The sequence below is a fragment of the Gorilla gorilla genome, chromosome 13 (assembly GCF_029281585.2).
Source record: "Gorilla gorilla gorilla isolate KB3781 chromosome 13, NHGRI_mGorGor1-v2.1_pri, whole genome shotgun sequence".
NCBI lineage: Eukaryota > Metazoa > Chordata > Mammalia > Primates > Hominidae > Gorilla > Gorilla gorilla.
The window spans coordinates 79,456,218-79,474,360 of NC_073237.2; the positions used below are offsets into that span (position 1 = coordinate 79,456,218).

At 39.2% G+C, this 18,143-nt stretch overlaps 1 protein-coding gene across 4 annotated transcripts in view; it reads right to left on the reverse strand.

The window, feature by feature from the left end:
* Positions 1 to 18,143, reverse strand: part of FRMD3 (FERM domain containing 3) — a 294,544-nt gene that overhangs the window by 4,457 nt on the left and 271,944 nt on the right. For 2 of the 4 annotated variants that reach the window (XM_004048176.5, XM_055350847.2), the window contains one exon: positions 595 to 1,056. In XM_004048176.5, coding sequence (XP_004048224.1) covers positions 595 to 1,056 — 462 coding nt within the window. Of the gene's footprint in view, positions 1 to 395; positions 1,057 to 18,143 lie in introns of those variants that run through there. The other 2 variants (XM_019034221.4, XM_055350846.2) reach the window with 1 other exon arrangement.

Here is an 18,143-nt window from a genome sequence, read left to right on the forward strand (position 1 = left end):
ACCCAGCATAAATTTAGTTGTATAGGCATTGGTTAGAGGACACTGTTTTCACTAAGGATTATATTCAACAACTTTCTCTTGAGTTGTTACTAAAATTCTGATTCTGAACCTTATAGCTTATAATGGTGCCAACTATTAGAAATGGGAAAATCTAATTCAGTCTAATGTATCATGTATTATGATATAATAGATGAAGGGTATGTCTACACTATAATAAAAAATAAACATATTTTTGGTTATTTAAAGACCATCTTCCTAACCTGTAACTAAAATAACTATTTGATTTAAACTTATTTAAGTGCAGTGAATTATGGAAAGCTAACTTAAAGGTTTGAATAATCAATTATGAGTAAGGAACACCTGTTGACAGCCCCGTGACCCTTCAGAACCAGGCATTTGCTGAAAAAAAAAAATCACTAGCATTGAATATAGCCCTTAGTCATGTGAGAGATTAACTTCATGAGCAACCCAGCATGTAGAGGATGAGGTGGACTTTCCCAGCCACCCACTCCTTGAGGGGACAGTAGTATTCATAGTGAAACTGCTCAAACTCTGGTGTCTGGCGGATTTCGCATAAGAAGGAGAGATCAATACCTGACTCCAAGAGGAGGAGGAGCAGGGGAAATACAAAGAGCAGCAGTCCCAGGCCCACCACAAGGAGCCTGGAAAAACTCTTGACCAGTGGGTTCACCCGAATATGGCCAGTCAGAATGTCATAGCTCCACGACAAAGCACGGCGAGCCTCCTTCAGCTCCTCTTCTTCAGCAATCAAAAAGGCGTTTTCATCTGCTTCCAGATCCTCAAATGAATCTGTGTCTTCTCTTTCCAACTCAAGCCTAGAAGGACAGTCAAAGAGCATGTCAATCTCATCGTCGTCCACAGGGGTGGGGAGCAGGCTGGCACTTGGGTTGTACACTAGTTCAGAGATGGTTAAAGGTTCTTCTTTTATTTTATCTTCCTCTTCACTAGGGGGATCTTCATACTCCCGGGCTGCCTTCACTGGGGAGCTGGAGATCAAGGGAGCAGAAATGTTCTCCTCTTTAGGCAATGGAACACCTGTAAAGAGACATTTTTTTTTCTAAATTTAAAATTTCAGATTTTCCCACAAAAATCTGCAGGAAGAAACAGAAAAACAAAAAACTAATGGGATTCAAGCAATCTATGAAATTATTCTGTGGTATCCCCTAAGTTGTAACAAAGTCGTATTATAGTAAAAGACCCTGTACCATAAGTTCAAAGGTCAACATGCTAAACTCAAACTAACCAACACTTCTCAAATGGTTGGCAATATTTACAACATTTAGGTGTGCAATTTTGATCTGCAAACTTTGAAACTTGGCCATGTTTGCTTGAATAAAATGACAATAAATTCACTTAATTATGAGCACTGTTTTTTTAGAGGTCAACAATATCACCCAATATATTATAGTAAAACTATAGAATCTGTCATTCAATGACAATCTCTTTATTATTCTGATGTATTGCTTTCTAGTCTTCATTCTAGACACAATTTTGTGTTCTAGTTTTATATATTTGCAATCATATTATATACCCAAGCTTAAATCATGCTCCTTGCATTTAAAATTTTAATGTAAATGTTTTCTATGTTTAAACAAATTCCCATTGGTATTATTTATAAAAGCTGCCGAATTTTTTATTTAGTTATGCAATAAATTAGTTGCTTATTGTCAAACATTTAGATTGCTTTGCAGTTGTAAGGAGAAAATGCTATAAGAGACATCTTTACATATAAAGCTTTTTTTCCCCTCTTGTTTTAGTTCATTTGCTATAGATAGATGCTAGAAGGGAAATTGCTTAATCAAAGGGTAAGAACTTTTCCTAATGTTTATTGAGAGAGAGGTGTTTCTCAATGCCTCATTTTACTGATGGGAAATCGAGTTACCTATGGTCAGACCTAGGGCTAACTCTGCTAATTCTGAGTCTTGGATCCATAGTGGGAAATAAAGTTAGCATCAAAGAAGTGTCCTCCAGGATGGATCTACCATACAATCAAAATGGCAGCCAGGTACATTTCGGGAACCATAAACCAGCTTTTAATGAAATTATGTGATTTTTCTCTCTTCAAGGTGTAGAGGCATAACTTACTGGTTTTATCATTCAAAAATCAACAGATATTTCATGATAGCTCTAGTCTGATAGCACTGAGAAGGCCAAATGAAAAATACCATAAAAATACAAGAAATATACAAAAGTTCAACAAGCACATGAAAGTATGCTGAACATCATTAATCATTAGGGAAATGCAAGTCAAAACCACAATAAGATGCTACTTTATGCCTACTCAGATGGCAACAGCTTTTTTAAAAACTGAAAATAACAAGTGTTGGTGAGGATGTGAAGACATTAGAACCCTGCATATTGCCAGTGAAACTATAAATGGTTCTGGCCATCGTGAGAAAAAAATTGACAGTTCCTCAAAAAATCAAACATAAAGTTATCAGATGACCCAGCAATACCACTCCCAGGTACATACTCCAAACACTTGAAAACAGGTACTCAGAATGCTGGAACCCAAGCTGGCCAATTAGAGGCAGCTGTGGTCTGCAGCACTCATGGAGATGAATAAAAAGGGGCTAGTAAATGCAGCACCTTCAACTGAGATACCCAGGTTCTCGCATTGGGACTGACTGGGCAAACAACTCAACCCACAGAGAATACAGAAAAGCAGAAGAGGGGGTGATGGCCCACCTGGAAGATGCACAGAAGCAAAGGAGACCCCACCCCTACCCCCAGCCAACTGCAGTGTTGAGTGATTGTGTGACCCCACCCAGGAAACCACGGTTCTCCTTTGGATCTTTGCAACCTGCGGATCAGGAGATGCCCTTATGAGCCCAGGCCACCAGGGCCTTGGGTCTGATACACAGAGCTGTGTGGAGTCTCGGCAGAGCAGCCACTCAGGCACACACAGAGACCCAGGAGTTTTACATACTCTGGCCCCAGGATCCCTGGCAAGGCAGGAAATCTATCTGTACATATCCCTAGGAGGGTGGTTGAATCCAGGGACCCAGGTAGCCTCATTCTGTGGGCCCCACTTCCATGGCACCTCACAAGTTAAGACCTGCTGGCTTGGAATCCCAGCCAGCTAATGGCAGTAGGTTGGAGTCTGCTTGAGATGGGTCCAAGTTCCTGGGGAAAGGGATGGCTACCATCTATGCAGCTTAGTTGACTCAGTTGCTCCAGCCTGCTGGCTGTGGAGAACAGAGATAGACCAGAAGAGGAAGGGTACCCCACAATGCAGCACAGCTGTCTTGCCAGATTGTGGCTGGACAGCTTTCTTAAGTGGGACCCCAATCCATTTCTCCTCACTGGATAGGACTTCCTTGTGGGGGCTTCACCCATTCCAGCCAGGGTTCTACAGACAAAGCTTTGATCTCTCCCTGAGATGGGGCTCCCAGGGGAAAGGGCAGCCACCATTTCTGTGGTTTGGTCCACTCAGCTGTTCCAGTCTGCCTGCTTTGGAAACAGAGGCAGTCTGAATGAGAAAGGATCCTGGCCAATGCAGCACACATGCTCTACCAAAGAGGTCAGACTGCTTCTTTGGGTGGGTCTGTGAGCCCAGTCCTACTGACTGAGTGGGAACTCCTCACAACAGGTGGTCTCCAGCCACCTCCTACAGGTGCATGCAGGCCAGCAACAAGTCAGCACACCCCTGGGATGGAGCTTCCAGTGGAAGAAGCTGGCTGCCATCTTTGCTGTTTCATGGCCTTCACTGGTGATACCTACAGGGATAGAAGAAACTAAGGCAACTGGAGTCTGAAGCAGAGCCCCAGCAAACTGCAGCAGCCCTAGAGTAGAGTGGCCTGACTGTTAAAAGAAAAACAAACAAACAGAAAACAACAACATCAACAAAAAAGACCCCACAAAAACTTCATTCAAAGGTCAGCAACCACAAAGATCGAAGATAGATAAGCCCACAAAGATGAAAAGAATCAATGCAAAAACACTGAAAACCGAAAAAACCATAATGCCTCTTCTCATCCAAATGACCACAATACCTCTCTAGCAAGGGCACAGAACTGGGCTAAGGCTGAGATGGATGAATTGACAGAAGTAGGCTTCAGAAGGTGGGTAATAACGAACATCACTGAGCTAAAGGAGTATGTTCTAACCCAATGCAAAGAAGACTCACGATGATACAATACAGGGGCTGATAGCCAGAATAGCCAGGTTAGAGAGGAACATAATGGACCTGATGGAGCTGAAAAACACAACACGAGAACTTCACAATGAAATCACAAGTATCAATAGCAGAATAGACCAAGTTGAGCAAAGAATCCTAGAGCTTGAAGACTATCTTTCTGAAATAAGACAGGCAGACAAGAATAGAGTAAAAGGAATAAAAAATAATGAACAAAACCTCTGAGAAATATGCGATTATGTAAAGAGCCTGAACCTATCCCTGATTCCGACTGAGGTAACTGAAAGATACAGGAAGAATGGAACCAAGTTAGAAAATATACTTCAGGATATCATCCAGGAGAACTTCCCCAACCTAGCAAGACCTGCCAACATTCAAACTCAGGAAATGCAGAGAACCCCAGTACATTACTCCACAAGAAGATCATCCCCAAGACATATAATCATCAGATTCTCCAAGTTTGAAATGAAAGAAGAAATGTTAAGGGCAACCAGAGAGAAAGGCCAGGTCACCTACAAAGGGAAACTCATCAGACTAACAGCAGCTCAGCAGAAACCCTACAAGCAAGAAGAGATTGGGGGCCAATATTCAACATTCTTAAAGAAAAGAACTTCCAACCCAGAATTTCATCTTTGGCCAAACTAAGATTCATAAGTGAAGGAAAAACAAGATTCTTTTTAGAAAAGCAAATGCTGAGGGAATTTGTCACCACTGTACCAGCCTTGCAAGAGCTCCTGAAGGAAGTACTAAATATGGAAAGGAAAAACCATTTCCAGCCACTACAAAAACACACTGAACTACACAGACTGGTGACACTATGAACCAACCATATAAACAAGTCTGCAAAATAACCAACTAGCATCATGACAGGATCAAATTCACACATAACAATACTAACCTTAAATGTAAATGGGCTAAATACCCCAAGTAAAAGAAACTGAATGGCAAACTGGGTAAAGAGCCAAGACCCATCAATATGCTGTCTTCAAGAGACCCATCTCATGTGCAAAGACACACATAGGCTCAAAATAAATGGATGAAGGAAAATGTACCAAGCAAATGGAAAACAGAAAAAAAGCAGGGGTTGCAATCCTAGATTCTGACAAAACAGACTTTAAACCAACAAAGATCAAAAAAGACAAAGGAGGTCATTACATAATGATAGAGTTCAACAGGAAGAGCTAACTATCCTAAATATATATGCACCCAATACAGGAGCACCCAGAGTCATAAAGCAAGTGCTTAGAGACCTACAAAAGCAAGTGCTTAGAGACTTAGACTCTACACAATAATAGTGGGAGACTTTAACACTCCATTGACAATATTAGATAGATCATGGAGACAGAAAATTAACAAAGATATTCAGGACCTGAACTCAGCTCCAGATCAAGTGGACATGGTAGATATCTACAGAACTCTCCACCTAAATTAAAAAGAAGATATATTCTCATTGCCACATGAGACTTACTCTAAAATTGATCACATAATTGGAAGTAAAACACTCTCCAAGAAATGCAAAAGAACTGAAATCGTAACAGTCTGTCAGCCCACAGTGCAATCAAATTAAAACTCAAGATTAAGAAATTCATTCAAAACCACACAACTACATGGAAATTGAACAACCTGTTACTGAATGACTCTTGGGTAAATAATGAAATTAAGGCAGAAATCAAGAAGTTCTTTGAAACTAATGAGAACAAAGAGACAATGTACCAGAATCTCTGGGATACAGCTAAAACAGCATTAAGCGGGAAATTTATAATGCCCACATCAAAAAGCTAGAAAGATCTCAAAAACAAACAACCCCATCAAAAAGTGGGCAAAAGATATGAACAGACACTTCTCAAAAGAAGACATTAATGCAGCCAACAAACACATGAAAAAATGCTCATCATCACTGGCCATCAGAGAAATGCAAATCAAAACCACAATGAGATACCATCTCACACCAGTTAGAATGGCAATCATTAAAAAGTCAGGAAACAACAGGTGCTAGAGAGGATATGGAGAAATAGGAACAGTTTTACACTGTTGGTGGGACTGTAAGCTAATTCAACCATTGTGGAAGACAGTGTGGCAATTCCTCAAGGATCTAGAACTAGAAATACCATTTGACCCAGCCATCCCATTACTGGGTGTATACCCAAAGGATTATAAATCATGCTGCTATAAAGACACATGCATACATATGTTTACTGCGGCACTATTCACACTGGCAAAGACTTGGAACAAACCCAAATGTCCATCAATGATAGACTGGATTAAGAAAATGTGGCACATATACACCATGGAATACTATGCAGCCATAAAGAATAATGAGTTCATGTCCTTTGTAGGGACATGGATGAAGCTGGAAACCATCATTCTCAGCAAACTATCACAAGGACAGAAAACCAAACACCGCATGTTCTCACTCATAGGTGGGAACTGAACAACAAGAACACTTGAACACAGGAAGGGGAACATCACACACTGGGGCCTGTCATGGGGTGGGGGGAAGGGGGAGGGATAGCATTAGGAGATATACCTAATGTAAATGACAAGTTAATGGGTGCAGTACACCAACATGGCACATGTATACATATGTAACAAACCTGCATGTTGTGCACATGTACCCTAGAACTTAAAGTATGATAATAAAAAAATAATAAAAAAAGAAACTTTCAAAAACAACTGAGAGGAATCACTGGTTTTTTATATATTTTTAATATTTTAAAAATATTTCAAATTTATAATAAAGTTGTAAGAATTGCACAATAAAATTCCAAATACCTTTCACTTACAAAAACAAAAAACAAAAAGCTAGAAAGATCTCAAGTTAACAAGGTAACATCTCAACTAAAAGAACTAGAGAACCAAGAGCAAACAAACCCCAAAGCTAGCAGAAGACAAGAAATAACCAAGATCAGAGAGAAGTGAAGGAGATAGAGGCGCAAAAAAAAAATCAAAAAGTCAATGAATCTAGACGCTGAATTTTAGAAAAAAATAAACTAGATAGACTAGCTAGACTAATAAAGAAGAAAAAATAGAAGAGTCAAATAAACACAATCTGAAATGGTAAGGGGGATATCACCACCCCACAGAAATACAAACAACCATCAGAAAATACTACAAATACCTCTATGCACATGAACTAGAAAATCTAGAAGAAATGGATAAATTCCTGTACACATACACCTTCCCAAGACAGAACCAGGGAGAAACTGAATATCTGAATAGATCAATAATGGTTCTGAAATTGAGGCTGTAATAAATAGCCTACCAATAAAAAAAAGCCCAGGACAAGACGGATTCAGAACTGAAACTGAATTCTACCAGAGGTACAAAGAAAAGCTGGTACCATTTATACTGAAAGTATTCCTAAAAGATGAAAAGGAAGGACTTTTACCTAACTCATTTTATGAGGCCAGCATCATCCTATACTGAAACCTGGCAGAGATACAACGAAAAAAGTAAACTTCGGGCCAATATCCTTGATGAACATTGATGCAAAAATCCTCAATAAAATACTGGCAAACTGAATCCAGCAGCATATCGAAAGGCTTATCCACCACAGTCAAGTTGGTTTCATTCCCAGGATGCAAGGTTGGTTCAACATACACAAATCAATAATTGTAATTCATCACATAAACAGAGCTACAGACAAAAAACACATGATTATCTCAATATATGCAGTAAAGGCCTCCAATAAAATTCAACTTCCCTTCATGTTAAAAACTCTCAATAAACTAAGTAATGAAGGAACATACCTCAAAATGATAACAGCCATATGTGATAAACCCACAGCCAATATCATACTAAATGGGCAAAAGCTGGAAGCATTCCCCCTGAAAACCAGCACAAGACAAGGATGCCCTCTTTCACCACTCCTATTTGACATAGTACTGGAAGTTCTGGCCAGCGCAATCAGGCAAGAGAAGGAAATAAAGTGTATTCAAATATGAACAGAGGAAGTCAAATTATCTTTATTTGACATGATTCTATATCTAGAAAACCCCATCGTCTCAGCCCCAAATCTCCTTAAGCTGATAAGCAACTTCAGCAAAGTCTCAGGATATAAAATCAATGTGCAAAAATAGCTAGCATTCCTATACACCAACAACAGGCAAGCAGAGAACCAAATCGTGAATAACCTCCCGTTCAAAATTGCTGCAAAAAGAATAAAATACCTTGAAATACAGCTAACAAGGGAAGTGAAGGACCTCTTCAAGGAGAACTACAAACCACTGCTCAAAGAAATCAGAGATGACACAAATGGAAAAACATTCCATGCTCACGGATAGGACGACTCAATATTGTGAAAATGGCCATACTGCCCAAAGTAATTTAGAGATTCAATGCTATTCCCATTGAACTACCATTGAGATTCTTCACAGAATTGAACAAAAATATTTTAAAATTCATATGGAACCAAAAAGAGCCCAAATAACCAAGACAATCCTAAGCAAAAAGAACATAGCTGGAGGCATCATGCTACCTGACTTCAAACTATACTACAAGGCTACAGTAACCAAAACAGCATAGTAATGGTATAAAAACAGACACATAGACCAATGGAACAGAATAGAGAACTCAGAAATAAGACTGCACACCAACAACCACTTGATCTTCAAAAAACTTGACAAAAACAAGCAATGAGGAGAGGACTCCCTATTTGATAAATGGTGCTGGAAGTGCTGGCTAGACATATGCAGAAAATTGGAATTGGACCCCTTCCTTGCACCATGTACAAAAATTAACTTAAGATGGATTAAAGACTTAAATGTAAAACCCAAAACTATAAAAACCCTAGAAGAAAATCTAGGCAACACCATTCAGGACATAGGCATGGGCAAAGATTTCATGACGAAAATGCCAAAAGCTATTGCAACAAAAGTAAAAATTGACAAATGGGATCGAATTAAACTAAAGAGCACAGCAAAAGAAACCATCATCAGAGCAAACAGATAACCTAAAAAATGGGAGAAAATTTTTGCAATCTATCCATCTGACAAAGGTCTAATGTCCACAGTCTACAAGGAACTTAAACAAATTTATCAGGGGAAAAAAAAAACCCCATTAAAAAGTGGGCAAAGGATATAAACAGACACTTCTCAAAAGAAGACATGCATGTGGCCAACAAACATATGAAAAAAAACAGCTCAACATCCCTGATCATTAGAGAAATGCAAATCAAAACCACAATGAGATATGAGATATCATCTCACACCAGCTAGAATGGTTATCATTAAAATGTCAAAAAATGACAGATGCTGTCAAGGTTGCAGAGAAAAAGGAGCACTGTTGGTGGGAAGGTAAATTGGTTCAACTATTGTGGAAGACAGTGTGGCAATTCCTCAAAGACCTGGAGGCAGAAATACTGTTTGACCCAGCAATCCCATTACTGGGTTTATACCCAAAGGAATATAAATCATTCTATTATAAAGATACATGCATGCATATGTTCACTGCAGCACCATTCACAATAGCAAAGATGTGGAATCAAACTAAATGCCCATCCCTGATAGGCTGGATAAAGAGAATGTGGTACATATATACCATGGAATACTATGCAGCCATAAAAAGGAACGAGTTCATGTCCTTTGCAGGGACATGGATGGAGTTGGAAGTCATTATCCTCAGCAAACTAATGCAGAAACAGAAAACCAAACACCGCATGTTCTCACTTAAAAGTCAGAGCTGAATGATGAGAACACATGGACATATTGGGAGGAACAACACACACTGGGGCCTGTCGGCAGGGGGTTGCGGGAGGAAGAACATCAGGAGGAATGGATGCTGAGCCCTAGGTGATGGGATGACCTGTGTAGCAAACCACCATGGCACACGTTTACCTATGTAACAAACCTGCACATCCTGCACACGTACCCTTGAAATTAAAAGTTGAGGGGGAAAAAAATCTTGAGTGTAAATTGTAAAACACAAGCCTTGCAAGTATTTTGAAATTAAAATGTCTTCTTTTTATATTTTCTGGTTGCTAATTCTGGATAAATTAATTAAAGCCAAACTTCTCTCTTTCTCTAAAAAAAAAAAAGGAATTTCCAAAGACACCAAAATACTAAATTAGTAAGATTGTCTACACTGCTTCACTAAATTTAATTTACTTCATCCATATCCAAGAAGCCTCCTGAATATATTCAGAAAGCTCAGTTAATAAGTTTAATAATTTTTTGTTTTAGAAGTGAAATGACAATGATTTAGAAAAAGGAAATTGCTTTCAAATTTATATAATTACACAGCCTAATTAAAATAGATAATAGCTATAAAGTTTCTCACCCATAGAAAACACTCAATAATGTTAACTAATATTACCTTTTAGTGTAGCCATATAACTATGTTTTTATACCATTGTTGGCATTATTTAATTTGAAGAAATACTGTATAAAATGAAATTGCAATAATCAAAAGATACTGATGGAAAAGACTGCCCGTTGATGACAGAGTGCCTGCCACGTACAGTCAAGCAGGTTGGACACTGCTCATTCCCATCTGCACCACTCATGAAAACCCCAATACAACAGCATGCCCTAAAGATATGTCAGGCATCACAACACAACCTACTCAGCAGCTACTGATAGATGCTATTACTAGAAAAGCTGTTCTTCATCTCATTACTGAAGCAAAATATAGAGACCTTTTCAGTGCACAGTAAAATTAATTGTAACTGAAAATGGAAGGAGCAGTGCTCACATTCACATTCAGAAACCAGCCTCTCTGTTAACCCTGAGCATATTTGCAACAGAATCCAAATGCTACAGCTGAGGTTTCCAGCAGCTTGTACGTGCACACAACAGCTAAAGAGCCTGGCTAACAGCCCTTGTCTAGTTTGCCTGTGGGTGATGATCTCTATGATGGAAGCAATGCAATATTGGGTGTCAGCAGAACAAATGCCTTAAAATGAGGATACTAATGACACTTAACTATCTCACAAGGCTGTGGAAAGGATCGAAGTGAGAGAAAGCACTTTGGGGACAATATGGTGACATTAGAATATAATGAATCATCTGCAATTTGCACTTAACTTTGCTAACCTCCTAAGTAAAGACTGGAGTCTGGGTGCCTTGGAGTAACTCTAAACCCACATGGCAATGTCTTTCCTACGTGAAATCTGCCACTGTCATTGCTGTCATCTGGCTGAAAACAAACTGGTTCACTTTGCAGCAGACATTTCTTCAGCCTTACTTCCTGCTCTCTCCCCCGTGAGCATGAAGCCTATCTTCAGGCTAGGAGGCTTTGGTGGGTGGCATCATTAGGAACCACCATACTAGTTCTCTTGGAGGCACCCTGAGACAGCCCATGCTGGCATCCAACTATGGAATGCCCATTAAACCAACTATGGAATACCCATTAAACCTCCAGAGCAGTGGTATAAAGAAAGCACCACCATTCAGCTGGGAGGAAGGTGTTTTAGAACATGATAGAGGCTTTTATAGATGCCACAATGATTGGAGGGGCTAGTGTCATTTGATGCGTAGGGGTCGGGGATGCCAGACATGCTGAAATGTGTAGGAGAATTTCACAAAATGAAGAATTATTTTGTATACCACACAACTTTCAAATGTCAAATATCAGATATTATCCATACAGATGGAACACCTATTTATAATGATCTGAATCTAGAATCTACCTCTGTTTTACATTTAAACAAAAAGCATTTGGGGTGTGATTTTAACATATTTTAAGTTTTTCAGTAATACAACCACTGGGTAAATTCAGGGAAGATCTTTGCTGAGGATTTAGCAGTTCAGAATATCACATCATCATCAGGGATGCTAAGGAGTTGAGTTGCCTACCTCATGGCACATGTCACCACCCTGCGTCTGTTGGGTGGTTCCCTTGATGCCCATTTTCCCCTTATTCAAAGTATCTCACACTTTGATTCTGCCTTCTAGTGAGTCATGCTTGAGAAAAACCTTTGGAAATTCTTATTATAAATAATTTTCTCCTAATTTCTCCTTATATTACAGTTAGAGCATTATTTTGACTTAGTTAAGTGTAGGTAGACTGTGTTTTCTAAAAGTTACACCTCAGGATGGTAGCGAGAACATTACAAGGTTTTTGTTTTTTAGGGGGACACTGGACCTGAAAGTGTGACAACCACAGCTCAAGCACATGTGAAATTGTCAGGTCTCTATAGATGTCTCATAGTTGTTACTAACCAGACCCATTCCTCCTGAGGTGGGCTAAACTGAGTGATCTAATGTTGATCATCTTGGCAGTACTTGCTCTGGGAGGCATGCTGTACTCTTGAATTCAGGGTAAAAAGGAGAAAGGTGAAGGAAGAGTGGGAGAGGAAAAAAGAGCAGATCACCACTCCACTTCTGGAAAATATGATGGAGTGAAAAGAGCAGTGGCCTAAGACACCTGGACTCGGGTTCCCAGCTAAGCCACAGCTATCTGAACAACATCAGGCACGCCACTTCAGTTCTATAGTCTTGGACTTTTTACCTGCAAAATGGACCAGACCCTCCCCAGTCCAGCATTCTGTGGCTCCATCTTAGACTATGTCTGTCCATAAACTGTCCTACTTAAAGTTATATGTAGAAAGAGAAAAGGAGACAAGGGCACTAAGATTTTTAATAAATGTCTACTCGGCTGGATAGTTTAAATATATGAGCATGTGATATTCATAAGTCATGAGAAAAATGAGGCATAGGCAAGTTAAGGTCAGAAAGCTAGGAAGCAACAGAGCGGAGGTTTGTATCCATGCCTGTCTGATTCCAAAGCCCATGCTTTCTCCAAACTTACCATGTTGGCTGAAGAGAAGGAGATCTGAGAAGCCCAGAGAGACTCTCACTTCTTAACTAAGGGGGAAGAAGCTTCTCTGTTACTGGCCCCATTTCATCTGCTGAACCCATGGTGTCCTTACATGTAGGGTGCCCATTCATCCCCATTTGCCTGGAACAGTCCCACTCTATGTCTGTCATAGTGTCAGTATGGCAGTATTGTTAAAATTCCCTTTTCACTCTCAAATAAATTTTATGATCACTTAATTATAAGTAAGCTCTCCTGTGATGGTATCATAGCCACGATAGAAGCCACACACATACACAAAAACCACTGGCTGTTGCGGGACTTAATGACTTAGGTTAGAAATAAAATAAACTTTATTACTATACTCACTACATGTTCTATCAGTCCCTCAAATGTTTTCTATTCACAATAAGCAGCATGCAGACTTCTAAAATTTAGTAAGATAGTATACCATTAACCTCACATGTGACTCCTTTATCACTCCTTTTTGGAGGATAAAGTTAAATACTTCAAGCGAAACTCCTGTCCCATGGGTTTAAAGAAAAATCCTAAGAATGACATTTACTTTTCCAGATGAGAGTTTTTACTTTCAGCAATGGACACTGCAGAAGATCTAATACTACAAACGTTCCTGGTGCCTCTGAATATCTTTGGGAGTCACCAATTCATTCTATTAAAAACCTATGAAGAGTCATTCCAGTGACTCAGGAAAGTATCCACAAAAGGAAACTTAGACACACACACACACACAGAGCAGATCCTAATACTCTCCCATTGCTGCTCCCCGGCTGAAATCTGGAACACTGCCTCTCACGTAAACATCTTCTCCTGGCACTCAGGGCTGCCAGCATAGGCTGGCATTCTTCCTGTTCTTCTTTCCCCATCCTTAGGCTTCATCCTTGCAGACTAAACTCTCTCTTCTCCAAGTAGCCATCATTTGCCAGCCTCTTGGTTATGCCTCTACTTTTGCTGACCATCTTGACACCATGGTCAGTTGCTCTCCCCACCTGCTGAAATGGCTCTCACAAAGTCTCCAATGATCACCATATTGCTAAAGCAAATGAGTGTTTTCTTCTGTCCTCCTACAGATCACTCGACCTCTGAGGTTCCATGCTCTCTTGGTTTCCATCCAATGATTCTAAGTTACCTCTGTCTTCACAGTCTCTTCACTACTTGTGAGGGCCTAAACTCTCTGCTCTTCTTGCTCTGTACCCTCTTTCTTGGTGTTTCAACCATATTTATGGCTCCAATATGCTATTACAATATTGTTCAACCTGGTACTACAGGTCACTAGTGTCCCTTAAGGTTCTGCCAGCTGTCCCTTGAAAAGAGTGTTCCATGGTCAGCTAAGTTTGGGAAACTGCACACTCTATCACTCTTTTGGATATTACCATCAAGGTTAAAAATCCAAACTCTGAAGTCACCTTTCTGGGTTTGAATCCTGGCTTTGTACTAATTGCCACCGACAGTTTCTTAATTACCTAATTGTGCTATTCCCAGTTTCCTCATCTGTAAAATGGGGAAAATTTCAGCACACACTGCATGCAGATATTGTGTGGAGAGGAATACCTGAGTTAATACATGTAAAGTGCCTGACACTGGTAAGCACTCAATAATATTACCACTAGTATATACAAATGTCTGCAAGGTCCTGAATAGAAGAAATCAGTTTCATGTAACTCAATATTTCTCAAATTAATTCTCCCAGAGAACATAGAACATAACTTAGTTTGGAAAATCCATGTTGCTGAATCTCTGGTCTATCTCAACTCAGAACCCTCCAGTGAGATTTACCAGGCAACTGTACATAGGAACATCAACTTCAATACACCCAAACCCAAATGCATCATCTCCCTCCCAACTCTTTACCTCCAATAACACACACTATGTAGTAAATGGCACCATCTTTTCTTCAGTTTCTTATATCAGCAATCCAAGGATTGGCCAAAATTACTTCTTCTCATGCACTGCTCACATCTGTCATTAACTTCTGCAAACTCTGCCACCTTCTTCATTTTCAAAGTTATCCCTGCCTCTCCATTCTTATCACTTGTTAACTGGATGATAGCAATGGCTTCCTAACTGGTTTCCTTGATTTCAGTCCAGCTTCTTGTAAGTTGTTTCCAGAATAATCATTTTTAAATGCCTAATTATTTATATCAGTCCTCTTCTTAAAAGGTTTCTCAGCCTTTCAGGTTAAATATTAAACTCTTTAGCCTGGTACAAAAAGCATTACTCTACCACATACACTTCCTCCCTGCCCACCTATTGAGGGGTTCCCATATGTGTCATGCTATGTCATGCCTCTGTGTCTTTGCACAGACTGCTACCTCTTCCTGGAATGTCCTCTGCACCCAGATAGCTCTTACTCATCCTCTAAGACCCTATGTGTTATGTCCTCTGGGAAGGCTCTCCTATCCCCCACTCCCAGACTGAGATATATGCTACTTATCTGCTACTTTTCATGGTTGACTCCTTATGGCCCATTTCTCTCCAAATGATTAGTCTAAGCCAGTCATGGTAATTCCAGTCTCTTGGTCACATTTGGTTTTAAAACGGGCATATGGGCCAACCCTGAAAATAAAAATCAAAGGGGAAGAGGGGAGGGGGCCTGAGAGGATGGATTTTTGAGAAAGGTTTTTACTTCTAAGAAGATCATCCTGGAATGGTACAGACTCCTTATCTGTTGACATTGTTGTAACTGAAAGAAACAGCAGAAACTGGCAGCCGTCCTATGGTGCTGACAGCAACGGCATGAGGGGAAGCTTGGCTGACTGAGAAGAGTGATGTAGAGATAAAATGAAACTGGTTCTCAACCCTGGAATCCTCTCTGACTCTGGACTTGTCTTGGATAATAAATCACCTTATTATTTAAACCAGTGCTAATTAGAATTCCTCATTACTTGCTGATGATGGCATCCTAAGTGATGCAGCTGTCATACCATCTTCTGGATCTCTTTATCTTCACAGTCAGTCATTACACTGTGCTGCAGATTTATTATGGGTTTTTCCACTAAAATTTTATCTCCTGAAAGGAAGGGACTTGAAATATCTATTAGAGAATTGTAGAAATCATTACATGTCATGGCAAACATTATATAATAGCAAAACGTTGGAAGAATTCCCACCAAAGTCAGGAACATTACAAAGAATTATCACCACACATCAGTATTGGCCCTAGCTAATGCAATATGATGAAGACAAAAACTAAGAAGTGTAAATATTGGAAAGTAAGGCACAAAACTCTAGTTCCAGATAATAGAATTATCTACATAGAAAAGAGATGAAAATGAAACAGGACAATTAATAAGAGTTTAAAAAGGTGTTGGAATGCAAGATCAACATATTAAAGCAGGTGGTTTACTGCATACAGAAGAGACAATATAAAAAATGATAATGGAAAGTATCATTCAAAATAGCCAAATGCACAAATTAAAACATCCATATATATCCAGGAATATCCATAACAAGAAGCCTGAAAAACTTGCATGAGGACAATGTTAAAATATAACAAAGTAGCATAAAAGAAAATCTCAATAAATAGAAAAACATAATATTGTTCCTGAATAGTGGCCTTGATACATCGAAAATTCAGCTCTCCTCTCATTAATCTAAAATTTGATGCAATTTCAATAGAAATCCCAACACACTTTCAAAAAAGACAAATGGTAAATGTACACATTAATAATCAAAAACTTCTGGAAAATAAATCAGTGAGCACATCCAGACAATGGAATATTATTCAGTGCTAAGAAATGCCATGAAAAGCTATAGAGGAAGCTTATATGCATATTATTAAGTGAAAGAAGCCAGTCTGAAAAGACTGCATATTGTATGATTCCAACTAATTGACATTCTGAAAAAGGCAAAATTATGAATATCATAAAAAGACCAGTGGTTGCCAGGAATTAGGGGAAGAGAGAGAGAAATAGGTGGAACACAGAACTTTTAGGGCAGTCAAACTATTATGTATGATACAACAGGGGTAGACACATGCCATTAAACATTTGTCCAAACCCACAGAATGTACACCACCAAGGTGAACCCTAACGCAAACGATCAACTTTGAATAGTCATGATGTCTCAATGCAGGCTCATCAAGTGTAACAAATGTACTTCTCTTGTGTGGGATGTTGATGATGGGGGAGGCTGAGCATGTGTGAGGGAAATTCCCCATATGTGGAAAATTTCTATGCCTTCCTTTTAATTTTACTGTGAACCTAAAAATCACTCTAAAAGTATAACTTCCTTTAAAAAAAAGCAATGCAGGGGAAACCTGACCTACCTGATATTAAAACTAACTGTATAGTAATGGAGCAGGAATAATAAAAGATATAATTCAGAAATATACCCTTTAATATAATGGAAAATTTGTTTATGAAAAAGTTTTGCAAAAAGTTGCTAACCAATTGTGGGGGAAGCGGGGAAGGTATATCCCTACACCATGTCATGCACGTGTAAAAATTCCTAGGAAGATAAAGGGTTAAACTAAAAAAAAAATTAGATACCACGTGAAATTGCCAATTTTGAAGGTCATAAGCAGTTATTATCAGCAATTTCATAGAGTTCAAGTAAATGCATTAATTATGAAGAATAAAAACAGGAAACACTTTTATAATCTTGGCATGGGGAAAACTAACATAAAAAAAGAAACCTAAAATATACAAAAAGCAAATAGTTTGCACATACAGAAGTTCTCTGTGCATATAAAAAGTGCCTGTGTCGGCCAGGCGCGGTGGCTCATGCCTGTAATCCCAGTACTATAGGAGGCCAAGACAGGCGGATCACGAGGTCAGGAGATTGGGGTCATCCTGGCTAACATGGTGAAACCCCGTCTCTACTAAAAATACAAAAAATTAGCTGGGCGTGGTGGCAGGCGCCTGTAATATCTATCAGCTACTCGGGAGGCTGAGGCAGGAGAATGGTGTGAACCCAGGAGGTGGAGCTTGCAGTGAGCCGAGATGGTGCCACTGCACTCCAGCCTGGGCAACAGAGCGAGACTCTAAAAAAAAAAAAAAAAAAGGGTGCCTGTGTCATAAAGTTAACATTAAATAAAAGTTGAAAGCCAAGAACCAATTAGGAGAGAAAACATTAACATTTGTAAAATATAAAGGATTAATATTCACATTATAAAAGAAATACTACAATCTATAAGGAAAGGACAAAAACACAACAGAAATGTACTAAGTAAACAAATAGGCAGTTCTGCAAAGAAGAAATGAAAATACAC